The 23,628-nt window shown below is 35.8% G+C and overlaps 1 protein-coding gene across 1 annotated transcript; it reads left to right on the plus strand.

The window, feature by feature from the left end:
• Positions 1-1,790: 1,790 nt before the first annotated feature.
• On the plus strand, positions 1,791-21,406 carry LOC123231809 (putative ribosome-binding factor A, mitochondrial). The gene is made up of 7 exons (XM_044658114.1): positions 1,791-2,544; positions 4,953-4,995; positions 5,856-6,032; positions 6,843-6,955; positions 12,457-12,541; positions 16,525-16,595; positions 20,964-21,406. Exons 1-7 carry the CDS (start codon positions 2,072-2,074, stop codon positions 21,403-21,405), a joined length of 1,404 nt encoding a protein of 467 aa, XP_044514049.1. The 5' UTR covers positions 1,791-2,071; the 3' UTR covers position 21,406.
• The last annotated feature ends 2,222 nt before the right edge of the window (positions 21,407-23,628 follow it).

Consider the following 23,628-nt stretch of genomic DNA (forward strand, 5'->3'; position numbering starts at 1 on the left):
AGGACACAAGACAAAACAAGGGGAAAGGCCCGGGGGGGGGGGGGGGGGGGGGGGGGGGGGGGGGGGTGAAGGGGAAAGGTGGAGCATGAATCAGGTAACCATGTTAAAAATGTATATTAATAAATGTTAAAAAAATGCTAAGTATATCTCTTACTAAAGATGCAATAAAATTATTTTAAAGTGTCATTAAAGAAAGGATTAAAAATTAATTGAACACTAAAAGATTTAATCCTAAAGAATGGGGCAGCTAGGTTGCTCAGTGGATGGAGAGCTAGGCCTGTAGAAGTGGAGGGAGAGGTACCAAGGGAGAGGTCCTGGGTTCAAATCTAGCCTCAGAAGTGTGACCCTGTGCTAGTCACTAAACCTCAAATGACTAGTCCTTACTGCTCCTCTACTTTAGAACCAATGTTTATGATAGAACATAGTGTTTAAAAAAAATCCTAAAGATTGTTAGTCAGTCATAGAAACAATAGAAAACTTCATCAAGGAAAATGATGACTTTTAAAAATCATACCAAAACTTGTGAGATATAGCCAAATTGGTCCTCAATATCTATGAATATTTTCAAAAACAACAACAAAACAACCAACCAATAAGCAAATTGAGGGTTCAGTTTCTTAAAGCAGGAAAAACAACAAACCAAGATTCTAATTAAATAGCAAACTAGGAATTCTGAAAATGAAACAAGAACTTAATGAAATCAAAAGCAAAAAATTTCTCATTGCATTGATAAATGCATCTTGTAGCTATTTTTAAAAATTAATAAAATTGTTTACTTAGTCTGATTTTTTTAAAAAGGGACCAAATTGTTAATATAAAAAAATAAGCAGAGCAGTTATGATAATTGAAGATGAAATATATGAACTATCAGAAACAATTCCATGGGAACAAAAATGACAATAGTGAAAATGAATGTTTATTAAAAAATATAAATATTAACATGAGATTACCTAATTCAAAATCAGAAAAAAGAAATGCCTTAAATTAAGTCTCAATGAAACCCTAGACAGAACCAGATGGATTTCTAAATAAATTTCACGAAATACTCAAAGGAATGATAAATTCTTATATTCCGTAATACATTTATAAAAATCAGAAAATAAACGTGAATGGACTTTCCTTTCCTTTCTGATTTTTATAAACAATTTATGATCTTGACACTTAAATTAATGAAAAACAATGCAAAGAAAGAAAACTAAAGACTAAGACTTAAGGAATGTCAACCTTAAAAAATGTTGAAAAGAGTAGAGCAATATATTAAAAATATTATATGATAATACACAGCTGAATTCGTGCCAAAAATGCCAGGTGGTTAAATATAAGAAAAACTAGGACAATCTATATTAATAACAAAAATTAGGTAAGACCTGTTACACCAATAGCAGCTAGATGGTACAGTGGATAGAATGCCAGGTGTGGAGCTGGGAAGTCCTGAGTTCAAATTTGACCACACTCTGTAGCTGGGTGACCCTGAGCCAATGCTATTTGTCTCAGTTTCCTTATGTGTAAAATGAGCTAAAGTAGGAAATGGCAAACAACTGAGGAGGAATCTCTGACTAATGTTAAACTGGAAGATTGGAGAAGGCTTCTTGCAGAAAGCCAGATTTTGTATTTCATCCTGGAGGTAACAGGTAGCCACTGGAGTTCATAGAGTCTGTGTGGGTGGAAGTAAAAGGGTCAGAAAGGCAAAATGGTACCACAAGGGGTTAATTAGAGTATGTGGCTGGAAGTCACGTGGTCAGATCGGCGCTTTAGGAAGATTACTTTGGCGTCTGAGTGGAGAGTGGACTTGTGGTAGGGAGAGCGAAGGTGGACCAGGGCCGCGGCCTGGTCAGCTGGAAGAGGGAAGATGTATCAAAGGTATAAGAATACCACTACCCGTCACCGGTCCCGTTTTAAATAGCTTTGCAGCCCCCTAGCGGAATTACAGTTTTTGTTTAGTCTTTACATTTGGTGTATTCTCTTTTATCACATTAAAGCCCCGGGAATCCGACTGCCCTTAACAAGTTAGAAAAATAAAATTATTTTAATTAAAAAAAGAAAAAAAAAAAAAGATACTACACTTGGGAAAATGTTCTCAGGGGTGGGAGGAACCAAGTTCGGCCTAGGACGTCCCACACCCCCTAACTCTCCTAGGGTGGTAACGTCATCTGGGCGGTGGGCGGGGCCACGTGCGGGGCGTCTCGGCCAATCGCCACCTAGGACGGTTCTGGAAGTGTGGCCGGAACTTCCGGATCTTATCGATTCCTTTTGGTTTCTCCTCCTTCTGTCCTTAGTGTTTGCGAGAGTGACTGTGGCCATGTGGGTCGCGTTAGTTCGGCCGCGCTGCTTCTCTTGGAGCGGGACGGAGCTCTCGGTTTGGAGAGGGAGAGGGGTCTTGGCGGCCCGAGCCAGGAGTCGGCGGCCGAGCCCTGCGGCAGGTGGAGGCGGCGACACCTCGGTGCTCGGTGCCCTTCGGGGTCGCCCCCTGTGTCGGAGTCTGCACGGTTCGCCCGCCGCCTGCGGCAGCAAGAATTTGCTCAAGAAATTTTCTTCGAAAACCAAGTAAATGGGACGGGGAAGAAGGCAGCTCGGTGGTGCGGTAGCTAGAGCGCTAACCCTCGTCCCCTGTTAATCTGGAGATCATGGGCAAGCCCCTTCATCACCCCCAGCCTCATTTTCCTCCAATGCCTCATCAGTGCTTGTCGATTTTTTACGATCTCATGTGAAATGGAGATAACAGCAATATCCGCGCCTGCCCTACGATTGAGGGAGATCCATATATAGCTCTTTGTACACCTTAAAACGTCACATAAATTAGCTGTTAATATTTTGGGGAGGGAGATGTGAAGATGTGCCACCGGTGTCCTCAGACAGTTGTTGGAGTTCTTTTGGAGCTCCACTTCTAGTGAGTTTATGATTCTTCATGGATAGGGTGCCAGGCCTGGAGATGAGGGTTCTATATTTCAATATATTGGCCTCAGACACTAGCTTTGTAACCCTGTGTGACTAGGCTGTGGCCTAGCCCTTACCACTCTTATGCCTTAGAATCAATATCGATTCTGGGACACAAAATAAGGGTTTAAAAAAAAAGGAAGAAAGACTCATTAGCTCTTGCTGCTGAATCTCCCAAATCATAGGTGCCTCATTTTAAAGATGTAAGCAAGCCAAAGAGTCATCCAGTCTGAGCTCTCCTATTAACAGATGAGAAAACCCATGGCCAGAGGAAGTTGAGGAACTTGCCCAGCGTCTCGCAGGTATTAGTGGTACAGAAAATCAAAGTTGAATAATCTGACACCAGATTCACTTGAATTTACTGTGCCCCAACTGTAGAGTAACAGCTGGCTTATTTGCTCATACAACTATGGTAATTATTAGGATAGGAAGAGAAAAATGCAATGCTTAGGTGATTGAGCACTCTGCCCAGTTAGATTCCATGGAATCTTAGAGCTGGAAAGAATCTTCAGATTATGCCCAGCCCTCTCATTTGAGGAGAGTAAGAAAGTATGGGTATGCCTGATAATGATTTGTCAGGCCCTCAAAAAAACATGTAAAATTTTGGATAATGTGGAAAGCACTAAATTTTTTTGAACACTTCTGGAAAATTGAAAAGTTTGATTGTTCAGGTTGTAAAATCTCCCTAGGCAATATTGATAGATTAACCTGTAGTTTACAGATATGCTGGGATTCTCCTGTTAAAACTTTGTTCCTACTCATATACTATATGAGCTTAATAAAAGAATAGCCTAAAACTTTATACCAATAGTTCTCAATTTTTGTTTCTATTCTGGGTACATTTTCAATAATTTTTAAGGGATCCTGTAAAGGGGTCCAGAAATGGTTAAGAATCTCTACTTTTTGCCATAAACATTGACCTCTACTAGCCCAGTTACGAACTTTTCATTTCCCCAACCACCCTAAAAGAATATGGCATTTTTGCTTTTAAGATTTCAACATTGTTGGAGCAGTCTGAAGGAAGATAATTTTGTACTTGGTACTTGAAATCATCCAAAATATAATGGACTGTATAGAAATATTATGTACTAGTTGTTTCTAAATTACCTTAATTTTAATATCTTCTAAACCATATAATTGTTGGGCATTGAAAATGAGCATTTGACTTTGTATACCATGGGGAAGTCTGGGTGCTTTAATAAACACATTCATGGTAATGGGAAGTTTATAGGGTTGGTCAAGCTGAAAAGCTAGACCTTATATCTAGGAGAGAATGGTTGAATATGTCTGCCTTTGGGCTGACATGAGGGACAGGTGGACAGGCCACTTTAGAGCCTGTTGGTGATTTGAGATAAATCAGTCTCTTGAGTTGTCCCATCTCTGAAATATGGTTCCTGCTACTATTCTGATCTAGCTTCCTAGAAGTAGTAGTTGTGTCATTGTTGTCAATATTAATATTCAGAAAATATCTCTAGAGCAACAGGATATTTCCTGTATTTGCATTGGTTCTGCCAGAGATTATATCCCATTCATTTTTCAAAAGAATAGCTCTATTGAGTCAAAAATTCCCTGTCATTTTAAACCTGACATTTTGTAAAGCTTACTAATGACATAGTAGGCCTCACATGGCCATGACTTTTAGGTTCTTACTTGGTTTTAAGTAATGATAAAAAGGTGTGTGGTTGCATTAAAAAAAAAAATCACTGCCACAGAACTACTAATGCCACTAAGTTTAAATTTTTATGAATAGAGCCCAGATACTTTTGGGTAATTTGGAGGAGAGGATCTTGAGAATTTTTTTCTGCCTTTGTACAGTTAAACAGAACCAACATAAAAAGCTGTCTAGACTTGAATTGACTTCATTTTCTTTACCCACTACTAAGTAGTTTTTAATTAGATTGAACGTCTAACTTTAGCTCTTTCATTATATAGCTGTGGTGTCCAGACTTCTCAAGAGTCATAACTTTTTTCTTCAAGTTACTATCAAAGCAAATGTAATCTTTCTATTTTCCTCACAGAAAGAAGTTCTGGTATGAAAGCCCTTCCCTAGGACCTTACCTTGTAAGTAAAAGGTGCTGGGGATAGTATAATTTTAGTCCTAGAGTCTTTTGCTAAATAAGCCTGGACACATTTGTAAGTGTATAGTATTTTCATTCTGCTGCAAGGTTAGAGAAAAGATGTATTCATTTTTAAAGTAAGATTCTTCAGGGGGCAGCTGGGTAGCTCAGTGGATTGAGAGTCAGGCCTAGAGACAGGAGGTCCTAGGTTCAGGTCCGGCCTCAGACACTTCCCAGCTGTGTGACCCTGGGCAAGTCACTTGACCCCCATTGCCTACCCTTGCCAATCTTCCACCTATAAGTCAATACACAGAAGTTAAGGGTTTAAAATTAAAAAAAAAAAAAAAAAGATTCTTCAAGGGTTGCCAATCATTACCATATTACCTACTTGCCTCTTTTATAGGACAAGAGTATCTTTGTGTAAGAAGGACTAGTTGTCATAGTAAATGGAAGATGAAAATTTCTTGTTGTTTTTTTTGCTGAGAACACAGGATTATTCACTTGCACTATTTTCTGCAATCTATGTTCCTAGTTTTCAATTAAACGAATATGACTGATTGAATTTATAGCTGCTTCAGAATAAAAATCTATATAGACTGCTAATGAATTTAGATTTACAAATATTTATGTGAATGCTTTTATCTAAGAAAGAATCAAAGAAGTCATTTGTAAAAGAAGCAGTTAGCATTTTCTCACTGAAAGCCAAGACAACTCAATATGGTTTTTGTGGGCTATTTTACATTTAGAGAGGTTGGCCAAATGCAATTTGAGTATTCTTTGATATCCTTTCCTTTAAATTTAATAGGTGTTAATGTACTAAGATGTTAGTCACTTTTAACTTGTGTGTTCTTTTTCTCTTTGAAGACTCGCAACCCTTCCAGCTGGGAAAGTCTAACGAAACATACTTCAAAGAAGACCAGGAAAGAAGACAGCATACGCAAAAGAGCCCTGGATGGCATTCTTTATCAAGCATTGTCAGATCTGATGTGTACCTTTGAAGTGAATCAAGATATCTATGATCTGAATGTGGAATTTTCAAAGGTGTAAAACATAGTGGCCACAATTTCTGAAAAGTTGTGCTGATGAAGTTTCAGGCCTCGCATCAATTATGCATTAGGAGTCTTCTCATTGACAGTTACCAATTCATGCCCAAAGACTGTAGTTGTAGGTTGCAGGGGTAGCATTAAAACTTTTCATTTCAAAAAGCTAAAAGAAAATTAGAATGTGTAAATGTAGGCAAATGTCTGTGTAGAAAAACAATACCAGAAGGTGTTGTGAGAAAGAAGTAAGTCAGATTTTTTTTTTTTAATCCATTTCTGTGAGCAGATAGGTGGCAGAGTGGAGGGAGTTTTGAGTGTGGAGTCAGGAAGATTTGAGTTCAAATGTGACCCAAGACATCTAACTAGCTGTGGTGACCCTGGGCAAGTCACACTTAACCCTGTTTGCCTCAATTTCCTCATCTATAAAATAAGCTGCAGAAGGAAATGGCAAACCACTCTACTAGCTTTGTCAAGAAAAACCAAAAGAGGTCAGAAAGAGTTGGATAAGTTGTATCCAATAAGTTGGATAAGTTCAATTGGAAAAGGTCTAAACAACAACAAAAACAAGCTTTTCCTACCATCATTTAAAAGTGAATACAACCTTAATGGAAGGAGAGTCCCATAGTATTCTAATAGAGAGGGATCCCTGAAAATAAAGGACTAAATGTGCAATGTTGGGGTGTTTGCTAAATTGGGAGGAGTTAAATACTAATTTTTGTTACTTACTGGATGAAATTGTTTTTTGTATACACAAAGCTTAGGAGAACAAAACCTGATTAAATGATTTTATTTTTGGTTGGTGGTATTTCAGGTATCTCTTGCTCCAGATTTCTCCGCCTGTCGTGTATATTGGAAGACATCCCTCTCTGCTGAGCAGAATGATCACATAGAAGCAGTTTTACAGAAGAGCGCTTCACGTATCAGGTGCTATCATTTTGCTTTCTAAATGATTCTGGAATTGTAGTTTTCATAGTGTATTAAAGCTTTCCCAAAACATCCCATTTTTTTGTTCATAATTAAATTATCTTAGATTTTTCCTCATTAATTACATTCTCTTATGGAAAGTTTTTAAGTAGTTTTCTAGGAAGTTCATAGCATATTTTGGCATTTCACAAAAAAATACCTTTTTTATTTAGTGGTTTCAAAACTTTGTTTTCTTCGGGCTTAAAGTATACAAATAAAACTTTATTAACTGGAACCCAGGTCAATAAACATTTACTAAGAACCTACCATGTTTGATTTGAGGAAGAAGCAGTGTTTAGATAAAATAGACTTTTTTTCACTCCAGCTAACTGGTTACTGCACCAGAAATTCCCAATTTTTTACTGTACTTTTAGGTGAAAGAAGTAAATTTCAAGAACATAAGCTTATATAGAGGATTTAGTTTTTTTCACTTCTAGGCAATGTCCTAGGTTAAGCACACATTTTTGTCCAATCTTCTGTATCAATACTAAAATACCATGAAAATGGGTATGTAGGATGATGGTTTTTGAATATATTACATAATTCTGAATCATAGATTCCAAAAGGGTTAAAATATATTCTCTGTAATAATAAATGAAGGAATATACACTCACATTTTATTCACACATTTTCTAAAATTAATGTTTTATTGATGATCAACTCCATTTGAAACATTCCTGTGTAACAATCAATAATTTAGTATAGCTAAACAAAATAATACATATCCACACATTGGTCATATCTGAAAATATATGCCTTATTCTGCACCTATAATCTATCACCTCTGTCAAGAGGAACAAAGCATACTTTGCTGTTAGTGCTCTGAAGTCACAATTGGTTTAGTAGTATTTTCTTTTACATTATTGTGATAATTGGGCAAATTGTTTTTCTTATTTTGCTTATTTCACCCAGCACGGTTCAAAATAAGTTTTACTGGAGACATGTTAAAACTTAAAATATCTAAAACTGAACTCAGTACCTCATCTCCCCCTTCCTTTCTCAGATTTCACCATATATGACTAAAATGACACTATCTTCTTTCTCTCCTAGGTTTGTCTCCTTATGCATTATTCTGGACTCCTCACTGTCCTTCACACCTCATATATAATAATCAGTCACCAGTCTTTGCATTTTTCTCTCTTTATCTCTCATTTGCAACTTCTTCTCTCTGCTCACACACTGACCACCTTAGCTTAGACTCTTAACTTCTTAACTGTAGTATTACAATAGTCTTCTAATTGTTCTCTCTGCTTCAAATCTCTCATTCCTCTAGTCCATTATAGAATGCATAAATTCTTTATACATAATTCTGGTCATTTGACTCCCCTGCTTGGTCAGTTCTAGTAGCTTCCTCTAGAATGCCTCTGGTTGGCTTTTAAAGGCCTAGACATCCTGACTTCAACTTTTTTTTCCAGTCTTATTTTAGTTTCTCTCCCCCTCTCCCTTTCTCTTTCTCTCTCTCTCTGTGTCTCTCTTCTGTGTGTGTGTGTGTGTGTGTGTGTGTGTGTGTGTGTGTGTGTGTGTGTGTGTGTGTCTCTCTCTCTTCTTCACTCTGTTCCTCACACAATACACTCCATCTTCTATTTCATTGTCTTTGCAGGGCCATCCCCCATGCCTGGAATGTACTCTTTCTAAGTTTACTACCACTTCATAGAGTCACCCTCTTCTTTGAAGATATAGCTTAAGCACTATCTTCTATAGGAAACCCTTCCTGGCTCCCTCCTTCTCTCCTTCCCAAACTTTCGTTGCCATTTAGTTGTCATAAATATAAATATTTACAAAATAGTTAAGTACAAAACAGTCTGGTAGAGACTACTTTGTACTTAACTACTTTGAATATATTTGTACCTGTTAACTTCACGTGTGTATATATATATGTACACACACACATTTATTCATTTATTTGCTTATTTATTTATTTATTTTTATCTTTCCCTCTTACCTTCCTGGAGTATATGCTGGCAATGCTGGATCAAAAAGTATACATAACTTGGTGATTTTTCTGGTATAATTCCAAATTGTTTTCCAGAATTGCCATATCAATAGACAGCTCTATCTCAGTGCATCAATGGGCTTGTCTTTCCACAACATCCTCATTGTTTACCATTTTCATATTTTATTGTCTTGAATCATGCATATAATTATTAAAAGATTTGAATTTTTCTTTTGAAAACAGCCCTGTCCTCTCCTTTGGCCACTTATCTATTGGGAAATGGCTATTATATAGAAGGCAAACTGACATAGGACTTGTATTCCTAACCTCAATTTCTTTATCTGTAAAATAGAGATCATAATAGTATCTACCTCATAGGTTTGTTTGCATCTCAATATAATATAGGTAACATGTTAGCAAACTTTAAAGCTCTGCATGAATGTTAGCTATTATATATTGGTACCACTTCCCTATATATATTGAACACGAAACCTTTTTCAGAAATAGTTTTAGTAAACATTTTTTGCCATTTCACAGTTTCTTTATTGTAGTTTCTATGCAAAATTAAAAATAATAAAAATTATTTTATCTTTTGATTACTTCTGTCCTTTGGTCGAAAATTTTCCTACTAGCCATGGCTGTGCAAAGTACCCCCTTTTTTTTACTCATTTTTTTTTAATGTTATGACTTCTTATATTTAGGTTTTGCCTCCCTTGAAACTTACCGTTTCATGTGGTGGAAGATGTTACACTAAACCTTCCTGCCAGACAGAGTTTTCCCACCAATTCTTGTCAAATAGGGAGCTCTTGACATAGTAGTTTGTAATTTTGGCTTTCTGGAGCACAAGGCTATTCTGTTAAGTTGCTTCTGGGTCTTGTTTACCTAATTCGTATTTTAGGAAGATTTTAAAAAATACAGTTTATCTTATATTAATTAGATTAATATTATAAATTAAATTAAATTAATTAAATGACATAATTCATTTATCCATAATGTCCCATTCTTTTGACTCAGTAATTCTGCCATTGGGCATACAGTCCAAGGAAGCCAATGATAGAAAACAAAGTCTAACATATTCCAGCATTCTAGCAGCACTTGTTTATAGTAGCAAAAACTCAAAATAAGACCTGGGAGAATGGCTGGAAAATCTGTTATGAGAATCTAATTTAATATATTGGACCATAAAAAATGATGAATATAGAGAATTCAGAGAAACATGGAAACATTTTATGAACTGATAGATGATGGTCAAATAAGTAGAATCAAGAGAACAATCTTCACAGTGACTACAATAAAGCAGATTAAAAGATCACTAAAAAGTGACCCCTGAAGATCTAGGTGAATACATAGCTTCCTACTTATGACAAAGAACCAAGAAACCTATAGAACAGAAAATTACAAGTATTATAAGATGTGGTCAATGTAATAGATGTTTTTGGTTGTTTCTCAGTTCTCTCTAGTGAATATTTAATCTAGAGTAGGGGCATTTAACAAAAGGCATCGATTAAATAATTTAAAGAAAAAAACTTTTCTCAAACTTTTGAATACTTGGGTTTTATTTTATTGTAAAGACGATATTATATCCTTGAGCACTAAGGAATTCCATTTTCATGTATATGCTCTCACTACAAATTTAAATATTATCACCATATATAAAAGCTAAACCTATGTTATATAAAATTTTTGTCAGATATGGTACTTTGCAGTACTTATGTGTGCAATAACAACGGGATAGGGAATGATAACCTGGAGTATAGAGAACTCTCTGATGAAGAAAATCCCTTTATAAATCAAGATTGGCTCCTTCTTTGCCACATTAGTCTTAGAAAATTGCCTGGAGCACTAAGAGGATAAGTGAATTGCCTGAGGCCACACAAGCAGTTTATGTCTGAAGTAGGACTTGAACTCATGTCTTCCTGATTCTGAGATCTGCTTTCTATATAATGCCATATACTACCTCTCTATAATAATAGATAACAATTTTATTTTTTTTTTAAATTTTATTTTTATTTTGAACATTTTCCCATAGTTACATGTTTCATCTTCTTTCCATCTCCCCAAAACCCACCCACCCCCATAGCTGACACACAATTCCACTGGGTTTTATATGTATCATTGATTAAGACTTAATTACATATTATTGATAGTTGGACTAGAGTTTCGTTTAGTGTCTATATCCCCAGTAATATCCCCATCAGCCCATGTGTTCAAGCAGTTGTTTTTCTTCTGTGTTTCTCCTCCCACAGTTCTTCCTCTGAATGTGGCTAGTTTGCTTTCTTATAAGTCCTTCAGCCTTGCTCTGGATCCTTGCATTGCTGCTAGTAGAGAAGTCCATTACATTCTATTGTACCATAGTGTATCAGTCTCTGTGTACAATGAATAGGTAACTATTTTATAGCACTTGAAGGTTTGCAAAGCACTTTACACGTATGATCTCATTTGATTGGTAGTAATAGGATAAAGTGTCAGAAGGCCTAGATTCAGATCCTAGCTCAGCTACTTAGTCAACAAATATTTATTAAACTCCTACCATGTACAAAGTGCAAAGCACAAAGTAATGTCCCGAACACTGAATCAAAAGGCACAGTTGATGAGAGTGCTTATAAATTTTATGTAGGAGCCATAGTGCGTAGGGTGCTGCCTCAGAAGCTATCTCTGTGACTCTGGATAAGTCACTTAACCTCTTCAACTATAAAATGAGGATAATAATAGCACTTACCTCAGAGGATTATTGTGATAATCAAATGAAATATTTGTAAAACACTGAGCACAGTGCCTAGACCAGTGATTCCCAAAGTGGGTGCCACCACCCCCTGGTGGGTGCTACAATGATCCAGGGGAGCGGTGATGGCCACAGGTGCATTTATCTTTCCTATTGCTATTAAAATTTAAAAAAAAATTAATTTCCAGGGGGCTAAGTAATATTTTTTCTGGAAAGGGGACAGTGGGCCAAAAAAGTTTGGGAACCACTGGCCTAGACCATTGTAGGTCCTTATTAAATTCTTCTTTTCTTTCTTCCTTAATAAAGGTCAATATTCAGTATATTATAACAATATAATAGAAAGAGCCTTCACCCTACAATTGAATATGGTTCTGAAAATGATCTTTGATATGTCCTTGCTTTATTAGTTACTTTACCTCTCTGAGCCTCACTTTCCACGTTTATAAAATGAGAATAATTTTTGCACTACTTGTGCTTCAGAATTGTTTTAAGGAAGCATTTTGAAAACCTTAAAATATACAAAGGGAGTTTTTGTTATAAAAGTACTTTTAAGGGCCCTAATTTTAAAAAAACAAGCTAGTGTGTTAATAATAGTTATTATTCTACAGTGCAATCTTTTTTCTCATGTCACAGTTAACTGCTGGAGACTTTTTTAGGTTGACATTTTAGTTCTAGGTTAGGTTTCTAAACTAGTTTCTTGCCACTGATTTTAAAGTCATAATGTGTTTTTATTTTAACAGCATCACACCTCTCCAGTAAATGTCATATTAAAGCTGAGTAAATCTTTGGGACTTCTGTTCTTTTTAGGCATCTTTTAATTACTCATCAGGTGCTAAGAAATGTTCCTCCTATAGTATTTATTCGGGACAAAGAAAGTGCAGCAATAGCAGAGGTAAGTAAGACTTAACATCTAATGCTACATATAAGTAACATTAGGTTGCCAAGGTAAATTTTATTTTGGCAGATATATTATTCCCCTTGCTAGGAAAATGTAGTAGAGTGATTTTTCATTCTTGTTTTGGAAAAGGACTTAAATTACAGGGACATAAAACTTGATATGAACATGTTGAAAGAACTTGAAATTGAATCTCTTGTGAATTAAATTATTATCCCCAAACTGCTTTGCTTTCTCCACTTGAAAAAAATGTAGACTCTCACCCAAACCCATTTTAGTATAACAAGATACTATTAATTTCCCATTCTAGTTTTGAAAAGATCTAGTTATTTAGTAACATGTTATTATTCAGTTATATTATGTTATGTTATCTAGTTATATTATGTTAGTTATCTGGTACCATGTTCTATTGATTATGGATCTGGGCATTGGTATGGATGTTTCTTCCATTTACACAGAATCCAGTTCCTTTATAACTTAATAGATGGTCTTTAAAAGTTGTTGTAGTAGAAAATTCAGCTGGTCTTTATCCATCACATACATGAACCATCATCATCAGCCCTGTATTTGAAGTCTTTCTAGCTTGTTAGGACCTTCCAAAATTTGTGCTCCACTAGTTTACCCTCGGAGAACCCATGTCAAGATATGGCCTTGTAAGGGTGAAAAAGGGGTTTTATGGGTTCAATATTTTAAAAGATGGTCACCAGAGGATTGAACTATTATCAGTCCTCAATTAAGAATAATCTCAAGTCAAAATTGACTTTTATGGTGATTTATTTACAATTAGGAAGGTTGAAGGTAGGGAAATTGAGAGAGAGAAACTCTGGCCCGGACCAGAGGCCCGAACCAGGTAGGGATTCAGAGGCCCAGCAGAGGGGCACAGAGGTTAATTAAACAAGGCTTCTAGCCACAAGGCCTTTTACAATTAGAGAGGCCTCCTTGAGGCTAGAGCCTCCAGAAATGCCAAGGGAAGAGAATGAGAGTCAGCCTAACTTACCCACATGACAATTCAGAAAGAAGCAGTCAGAGGTCCCACCAGAGATCCTTCTACACCAAGTTCAAAGCACCAACTCTCTCCACAGGAAGTTTCTATCATATTTAAAAGATAGCATCTTTCGTCACTTCCTGCATCCACCTCCTCATTTGCATGTCCAGTCACAATAGATGATTCTCATAGTACTGCCTAGGGGGCAGTCAGTTGATTCTGATTCGTCACCCACTCTAGTGCCTATGGGTTACGGACCTTCCAGAATTAGAGGTGTCCTTACATTTGCTGATTAAATTTAAAGACGGACAGTATAGACTTAATCTAATTATCACAGCCTCCAAATAGGTCTTTTGTGCAATTTGATTATTGCAAATAAAATAAATCTTCTAAATATTTTTAAATCCATAATTATAAAAGTCCCTACAACATTATTTTGAGATAAAATTTTTATGAAATGTGCTTTACCTAAGAAATGGAATCTGATGGTTAGTTTGGCATTTGATAAATAATGATGAGATATTTATCTATTTCAGGCATTTTCTACTTTTAGAAGCAATAAATTAATGGAGAATGTCTCTTAAGGTTGCTGTTTGTGTTCCTTGTAGTCAATTAATTCCTCAGTTTTAGGTCAAGGCTACATGGCAGGTTGTCGATGATGCTCTCACATAAAAATCATTTTGATGCCTCTGTAGTCATTCACTTGCATTGCTTCTTTTACAAGTTTTTCAACAGTCTTTCAACCTATAAGAGAAGATTAGGGAATGTTATGAAAAGGAAGATTTAATAACAGTATTTGAAGCATTTTTCAAAAATACTTTTTAACACCCAAGAGAAATACTTAGGGAAATCAATCAAAGCTGCACGTGAAAATCAGTCCAAATAATTCAGCACTTCAGAAAAAATTCTAAGTAGTCAAACAGTAAGCATTTATCAAGTGCCTACTATGTGCCAAAGAATTGAGGAAATGGTTTTAAAAGGCAGCTGTTCCTCAAAATATTGTGAAGTATAGAAAGAACCATGTAAATTGAAATTTTAAGATCAGCACTTGAGACCATATTAGGCATAACAGTATTAGTAAAATTTGTAAATGTAATTTTAGATTATATGATTTAAAAAAATTTACAAAATAACCTGATAAGAGGTCAGATTGTACAGGTATCAAAAGTAGAAGGATCCCCATTTTGATGATGAAGAAACTGAGATTTTAGAGATGAAGTAATATACCCAAGGTGATGTAGCCAAAATCATGGAATCCTAGTTATGTGGGATTGACCTCAATCATCTTGTCTAATCCATACCTAAACAAGAATATCTCTTGCAGCATCCCTGTGGAATTGTTACCTGATCTCCAGAGCAGTCCATTATCCTTTTGGACAACTCTTATTTTTTATATAATGTTTATACTTATGTTTAGTCTAAACCTTCCTTTCAGGAACACATGCTTATTATTCTTTTGGCTCTGAGACCAAACACACAATTCTAATCCCTTGTCCACAGGAAAGCCTTTTAGACACATGAAAATATCTAGTCCCTTCAAGTTCCTTCTAAATTTTCTTTAGGATAAGCTTTCCCTATTCTTTCATTCAATCCTTCTGTTTTCTTATGACATGGCCTATTCTCCCTTCCTAGTCACTCATTTTTGGGCATTTCATCCTGTCTTTAAGTATGGTACTTAGATTTGAACATAATATTCCATGCGTTTTGAGACCTGTAAGGTACAGAAGGATTATATCTCTTTTGCTGGGGACTGTGCTTCTCCAAGGGTATTGAAGGAGCTTTTGCTTTCTTTGCTGCCTGATTATATTTGACTCACTGAACTTGCAGTCCATTAAACTTTCCTATCTATTTCAGACTAACTACTCTTCCATCTTGAACTTGTATTTTTTTTTAACTGAAGAACAGGACTTTAGATATTAAATTTCATCTCATCATAGATTACCATACCAAACAACATAGGACCCAGCAGATCCCAGGGCACTTTATTATCAATTTTTCAAATTGACATTGGATTGTTGGTGAATATTCTTTTTGTTGGATTATTCTCCCTCCCCTTGCCATATATAAAATAATATAATGTATATATCCCCCAGTCCATATATCTCCACTTTGTCACTAGGATAGCAGATGACAAGTTGTCAAACTCTTTGCCAGAATCTAGGTATAAGTAGATGAGATTTTTTTTTGTCATGACCTACCTGTTCTTTATGAAGCCAGGCTTCAAACCCTTCCTTTAATAATTTGTGTTACAAGTTTGTCAGAAATTGAAGTTCAGCTTAACAGGCTATGATATACAGACTTAATTTTATCCCTCCTTAAAAAAAATTAGAACATTTGTCCTTTTCTTCCTGCACCTTTCCCATAATCTTTCATATTTCTAAGATTACTGATAGTCATTCAGCAGTCACATGTGTCAGTGCTTTCAGAACCCTTTATATAGGTTCTCTACTACGTCCACTCCTAATTCTTTAGATTTTTCTATTTCCTTATTAATAATCTATCCTACCCTGCTGATGTCTTCAGTCCTTTGGTCTCTTTGATTTATGAATTCCTGCTTGGGGCTGTCATTTAAGGAAGCACCCAGACCATCTGTTCTCACTTCTCTCCTGCTTCCACTCCTGATTCTCCAGATTTTTCTACCTTGTCCCCACTTTTTTTTTACTTACCTTTCCTTTCCACTTTTATAAATTTTCTTCCCCCATTGAAACACAAAGTAAAATAATAGAAAGTAGTTCTGCCTTCTCTCCATTGCCTTGTTTTCATCATCCCTTCTACTTCAAGCAGAAGTACTGACCCTGCTTTGATCTTCCTTTTAAATGAAACAACAAAAAAACCACTTTGGTTTTTTTCAGTTTTTTTTTTCAGTTAGTAGAGTGAATTAGTCTTAGGTGTATTAGTAATATTCTATTTGCCAATGTTGAAACCAAGACTTGAACCTAGGCCTCAGGTGTAGATGGTAACAAAATGTAGTTGACTATTTTAATTTATTTTTCAGATTAATCGGTTACTGGAAATTGCTGATTTTGGACCCCCTGATGAAAAAGATTTGATACAAAGTGATTTAAGGTAAATAGCCTAATATTTCCTCTCATTCTTAGCCTCAGATTAAGGTTGCTTTTACATGGACATGTTCTGTATGTGAAATTCCTAGCACATTATATATTCTATTGTGCTAGAATCAGAACCAAAAAAACTAGTTTACTCATTTGTCAATTTTAGAAACTTTTCCAGGCTTATTTTATACGATCTTCTTGATCTATATGATTTAATAAGATCTTGATCTTGATAACTTTGTTACATTTACTTTTGATTTTTTGCTATGGTATTCATTCCATCTACATTGTTGTATTTACTGTGTCTCTTGTTTTCTTGGCTCTGCTTTTACTCTGCATCAATTTATAGACCTTTCCTTGCTTTATTCATCACATTCAGTATTTCTTATATGGATGAGTAAACAGAAGTGTAATTCTTTATTTTAATTGCTTTTTTCTGCTGTTGTCATTGGCAGAATTATTTACAAACCAGCTTTTCAAATAGCTACTTGTTCTATGGGGGTAATGATTCATATCAACTACCATTGAAGAATGTTGATGTCATTTAATTCCCTGTTTTATTACTTATCCCTCAGTGGTAAGGAAAACACAGAGAACATCTTGTTGTCTTAAATGTTGACATTTATATGCGAAAAGCTAAACACCAGAGGGTTGGCCCACAAAATCTCTGCTCTTTTGGTCTACAGAAACTGACGCATCTTATCTACTAAGGTATAGAGCAGTTTTAAATAGGTTTGATGGAGGTAGTACCGTAAAGTTATTGAATCATAGATTTAGAACTGGAAGTCATGTCCAGATGCCACCTATCTAGTCTAGTTCCCTCATTTTACCAATAAGGAAATCCAGGGACAAGGCAATTAGTATTAATTACCTGCCCAAGGTCATGTAGTAGTAACTGAAAAGTCAGGATTTGAGCTCCAGGCCTTATGACTCCAAATCCAGTATTCTTTCTACTATATCAAAGTACATTTAAGTATTGGTTTATTGTTTTTAAGCTTTTAGAAAATGTGTTTATTCAAATGGTATAGTAGTCACAAAATATTACTTCCACATATCCATGAGGGATAGGGTAGGGAGAGTGGACACAAACTTATAGGACAAGTGAGGAACAATCATTTATTAAGTGCTTACTTGCTTTGTGTCCTAGGCACTGTGCTAAGCTCTAGAGATAAAAATGCAAGCAAAAAAGAAAGTCTCTGTTTTCAAGGAGTTTGCATTCTCATGGAAGAAGACAACACATGAAAGGGATCTGAAAATTGGGGTTTGGTGGATGTAGAAAGGAGAGAGTAGAGGAAAAAGGGATGAATCTATAGAGGAGAATGGCAGTGTGGCTGAAAAGTCCAGAAAGCCAGAACAAAGCCACGAGATGAATGAAAGAAGCCTAGTCTGGGCTCCTCTCCCAAAAGGTGACCCTAGAAAGAATTCACTGAAGGAAACAGGAGACTTCAGGGTCAGAGGTATTTTTCAGCATAGATGAGGGAATTTCCAAGGTCAGAAGGAAACTGAGGCATGAGGGCAAAGTCCGAAGAGTCAGAAGTGGAGCCAGGAGAGGAAACACTGGTAGGGAACTAGGATAAGGCACCTCACAACTCAAGATCAGCAGGGCCTCTATCTTCTTTCTCCAGGGAATCCCTACAAAGGACATTACACAGTTGATCTTATTCCATATGGATAATAAATTACTTTAAACCATATTCCAAACATTTTCCTTTCAAAGAGGTTGTTATTAATGATCTCCAGGGTAAGGAGTAAAGTACCATTCCTTCCTTTCTTCTGTACTTTGAAGTACTAAAGAGAAATAGAATTTTGCAATACTAGTAGCTTCATTATAGAGCTTGTGGTGAAAGATATTTTTAATGGCAACATTAAAGTGATTCCAGTTGATTTGAGCTCTGCCATAGTGTTTTCTGTTTAAAAACAGGATGGTTTTCAATCAACTTATAAACATTTATATTAAAAGTGATACTTTTATATGCCGTTGTAAGATAAGGTACTTTATAGTTGAAAATGTAAACAAAGCAATACCAGCTGGCTTCCCATGATATGTTACTTACTTGTTACAATACTTTTTATGAGTACCAAATGAAGAGAAAGGAAAGTAAGCAACCATTTGCTAGAGTTCTACGACCAAGGATTTTTCAAAATTTGTATTTATAGTTTTTGTTTTTACTTTATTGATGCATATGTCCTTTTCCCCTTTACTACTAAGTGACCTATTCCTGTAACAAAGAAAAGAGAAATTAAGTTCTGCAAAATTAATCAATACATCAACTAAATCTGATACTTATTTAGTCCTCCATCTCTTCATGGAAGAGTAGGAGTTGTATCTTCTAGTATAAAAGGGGCTAGTGCATAGTTTGGGCTTGTGGCTGCCCTCTATTTATCCTTTCTGTCATACCACATGCACATGTCAGTGGCTTTGAGCTCTTTCCCTCAGACTACTAAGAAATGAACTTTTGAGCAAAAAAGAATCAAATCAAAACTCCCTTAAACCAGATGGAAAACATCATTACAATTACAGCCTAGTGTTTGTTTGTTTGTTTTTCACCCTTACCTTCTATCTTAGAATTAATACTGTGCATATTGGTTCTTCGGCAGAAGAGTGGTAAGTACTAGGCATTGGATACTTATAAGTGACTTGCCCTGGTTCATACCACTAGGCAGTATTTGAGATCAGATTAGAACCCAGGATCCCCAGCCTCTAAGCCTGCCCCTCAATCCACTGAACCACCTAGTTTCTCTGTAAATATATATTTTTTCATACTAAAGCCCCAATTCTCTTGGTGACCAGAGGAGACACATCTTTAGGTTTGTTTATAGCCAGATATAGTAGAAAGCTTAATGATATTTTTTATTATAAAAATTTTAATTAATTAATTTAGAACAGTTTTTACATGATTATAGGATTCATGTTCTATCCCTCCCCTCCTCCTATCCCCTCCCATAGCCAACTCACAGTTCCACTGGGTTTTACATGTGCCATTGATCAAGACCTATTTCCATATTGTTGATATTTGCGCTAGGGTGCTCATTTTGAGTCAGTATCCCTAATTATATCCCCATCCTCCCATGCAATCAGGCCATTGTTTTTCTTCTGTATTTCTACTTCCACAGTTCTTCCTCTGAATGTGGATAACGTTCTTTCTCATAGGTCCCTTAGAGTTGTCCTGGATCATTGCATTGTTGCTAGTAGAGAAGTCCATTACATTCAATTTTACCACAGTGTATCCGTCTCTGTGTATAACATTCTCCTAGTTCTGTTCCTTTCACTTTGCATCAGTTCCTGGAGGTCATTCCAGTTCACATGAAATTCCTCCAGTTTATCATTCCTTTGAGCACAATAGTATTCCATCACCAACATATACCACAATTTGTTCAGCCATTCCCCAATTGAAGGGCATACACTCCTTTTCCATTTTTTTGCCATCACAAAGAGCGTGGCTATAAATATTTTTGTACAAGTCTTTTTCCTTATGATCTCTTTGGGGTATAGACCCAGCAGTGGTATGGCTGTATCAAAGGGCAGGCAGACTTTTAACACTCTTTGGGCTTAGTTCCAAATTGCCCTCCAGAATGGTTGAATCAGTTTACAACTCCACCAGCAATGCATTAATGTCCCAATTTTGCCACATCTACTCCAACATTTATTACTTTCCTTTGCTATCATTTTAGCCAATCTGCTAGGTGTGAATTGTTACCTCAGAGTTGTTTTGATTTGCATTTCTCTAATTAGAGATTTAGAGCACTTTTTCATGGAAAGCTTAATGATTTTGAAAAAAGAAGACAAAATTGTGTGTGTGTATGCCTATGTGTCTCTCCTAGTCATACTTGGTTGAGTTTCCTTATGTAAACTGTTTGTTCAATTTATTTGATTTATCTGGCAATTATTTAATGAAGGCATTAGGTGACTATCAAAAAATTGTGCTCGACAGAATCACTTGTATGGTCATGAAGGGCTGAGACTGAATAATTCTGAAGCAAGAGTAATAGCATAGTAGCTGCTGGTAACTCAGTGATTTGAGAGCCAGACCTAGAGATGGGAGGTCTTAGGTTTAAATCTGGCTTCAGATACTTCCTATCTGTGTAATCCTGGACAAGTTACTTGACACCCATTGCCTAGTCCTTACCCCTCTTTTGCTTTGGTAGTATTGATTCCAAGACAGAAGGTAAGGACTTTTTAAAAATAAAAAGAGAGTAATAGCATTAAAAATTTTAGCTTTCTTGCTGCATTCTTGGTTCTTCATAATTACCCAAGTGTTTTGGAGTTATGTGCATGGATGAGTTAACACATAGTGTGTTTTTATGTGGAGATACTTAAAATGCTTCTTTTATGCTGTTAATAAATGAAGATTTCCTCTTTTTTTGCCCTTTGAATTCACAGTGAACCTGAGGCTTCACTAGCCACTGAAACGTCTTATGTGTCGGAATCCACTGTTCAGCCAAGCCTCTTTGGAATTGACCATGAAGCTTTTCACAAGCAGATAATGGAGTACAAAAGAAGCAAAGGGAAAGAGCATGAGAGTATAAACATTGGGAGAGAAGAACAAGAGCAGGAACAGCTAGCTATGCTGAAGAAGCAAATGAAGAAGAAAATGAAGAAGGCAAAGCGTCCCAAGGATGATGACATCACCCCTCAAGAATATCTTCTTGACAGATATTGTGACCATCAGCCAAATGAAGATGATATATTTTTTGAAGAACATAAAACAGGTTATGAACTGAAGGAAGCATTAGAGGAATTAGAGTTAGAGGATAATAGTGATCATAAGGAACAGAATTCATTAATTACAGGTCCTAGAGAAAATAAACTTAAGAAGTGTTAAATTTTCTGATACTATTTTTTTTTTTCAGTTTGGTGGAGTTTGCTATTTAACATTAAACTGGTCCTAAAAAGCTACTCTTGTACTATCATTATACACATTATCTCTATTCCTGTTTTGAAAATTAAAAGCACATTTTTCCTATTTCAAAATGGGAATCAGTTAAAAACATATAGCAAAAATTTCAGGGAAAAACAAAAGCAAATTGGTCAAGAAATCAGTTATTTCTTCTGATCTAAGTTAACATCTGCTTAAGTGCCATACTACCATAGAGTTCATTAATGTCTAAATCTCATTCATGATAGATTTAAACTTACTTTATTATGGAAGGAGAACACAGAAGATTGCTATCTCTTTTTCTCTCTCTCATGTTAATCATTGTAATTGAAAAGTATGTTAAGTGCCTAGTTATGTGTGCCTAGCTATGCAGAGGGTGTTCACAATGAACTTCAACCCTGGAAAGAAGCATTCATACTAATACAAGAACTTTATTTTTGAATTTTATTTTTTAATTAATTAATTTATTTATTTGGAGTATTTTCCCATGGTTACGTGATTCATGATTTTCCCACCCTTCTTCCTTCCTCCCATCCTGGAAAGGGTGAGTAATTCCTCTGGGGTATACATGTATCATTTTTCAAAATCTATGTACATATTTTTCATATTTGCAATAGAGTGATCTTTTAACACCAGAACCCCAATCATAACCCCATTGAATCACGTGATCAATAATATGTTTTTCTTCTGTGTTTCTACTCCCACAGTTCTTTATCTGGATTGAATAGCATTCTTTCTCCCAAGTTCCTTGGCATTGTCCTGGATCATTGAATTGCTACTAGTAGAAAAGTCTGGTACATTAGATTGTGCCACAATGTCTCTGTACAATGTTCTCCTGGTTCTGCTCCTTTGACTCTGCATCAGTTCTTAGAGTTCATTCCAGTTCACATAGAAATCCTCCAGTTCATCATTCCTTTCAGCACCATAGTGTTCCATCACTATCAGACACCACAATTTGTTCAGCCATCCCTCAATTGATGGACACTCATTTTCCAATTTTTTGCCATCACAAAGAGCAAGGCTATAAATATTTTTGTACAAGGATTTTTTCTTAATACAAGAACTTTAAAGAAGCAACTCTGTAGTTGGTACTATAAACATAAGAGCCAAAGATGGGCTGTAATGGGAAAAATGCTCAGTTAATCCCTTTAGGCTTAAGTTTCCTCATTTGTAAAATGAGGTAGTTGGAGTAGGTGATCTGTAAAGCTCCTTCCAACCTAAAACCTTTGATCATAGGAAGTATTTTAAGCCTTCTCAATTGAACTCTCTAGAGTGTGTAATATGTTTGCTGAAGCTCTTCAGAGGAAATTCTGTTAATTTTTTGTCTGTAGGAAATGATGGGGAATCAAATTATCTTGCCTCAAAATAAATGTAAAGGGGGCACTTGGATTTATGGCACTCTCAATTTAGGTTAGTAGTTAGAAATTAGGCTTATTGATAATAAAAATATATCTTCTAATATAAAAGAGACAGTGCAATTTGGTAGGCTCTCAAGAACACTTAATTTCAGTTCATCTCTTCCTGAGAAGTATCTTGTTATTTTAAATAACATACCCTGAAAGTAATCTCTCATTTATAAGTACATTGTTAACCTAAAACTTCAGATTAAGTTTCAAAAATGTCTTATTACATTTTATTATTTCAAGCATTGTATATGCTGTGAGTTTAGACTTAAATGTTCTCTAAATTTTTGCCTTGACTCTTTATACTTTGATTTGCCTAACTTTGCATTTAATAAGATGAATTATTGGTGGTAATGTACGTTGTCTTGAAGAGACCTTGTGGGTAACTTCAGAGCTAAGAGGTGATTAGAAGTCAGGAGACTGAACACTTCTCCTTTACAGCCTCTCTTCATATATTTAGCGCTATTGATTCAAAAGTAAAGTGATTATACATTTCAAAATACATGAAATTAAGCCATGGTTATGGCTAAGTATAATAAAATTGGAGTAATAAAAGCATATGGGAAAGTAGGCTGGATAAATATACTTTAAGGTAGATTAGTACTTGTCACAGTTGTACCCCAAAGAGTGTTAACAGAGATTAGTTAAGCAGCTCTTGTGATGTAGAACTCTAACTGGTATTGCCCTTCATCCTTTGTTATCAAAGGATGACCAATGGCATCATGGGATGATGTCTTGACTTGTGAGTGAATTGGATTTAAGTGAG

This window comes from Gracilinanus agilis, chromosome 1 (assembly GCF_016433145.1).
Source record: "Gracilinanus agilis isolate LMUSP501 chromosome 1, AgileGrace, whole genome shotgun sequence".
NCBI classification, from domain to species: Eukaryota; Metazoa; Chordata; class Mammalia; order Didelphimorphia; family Didelphidae; genus Gracilinanus; species Gracilinanus agilis.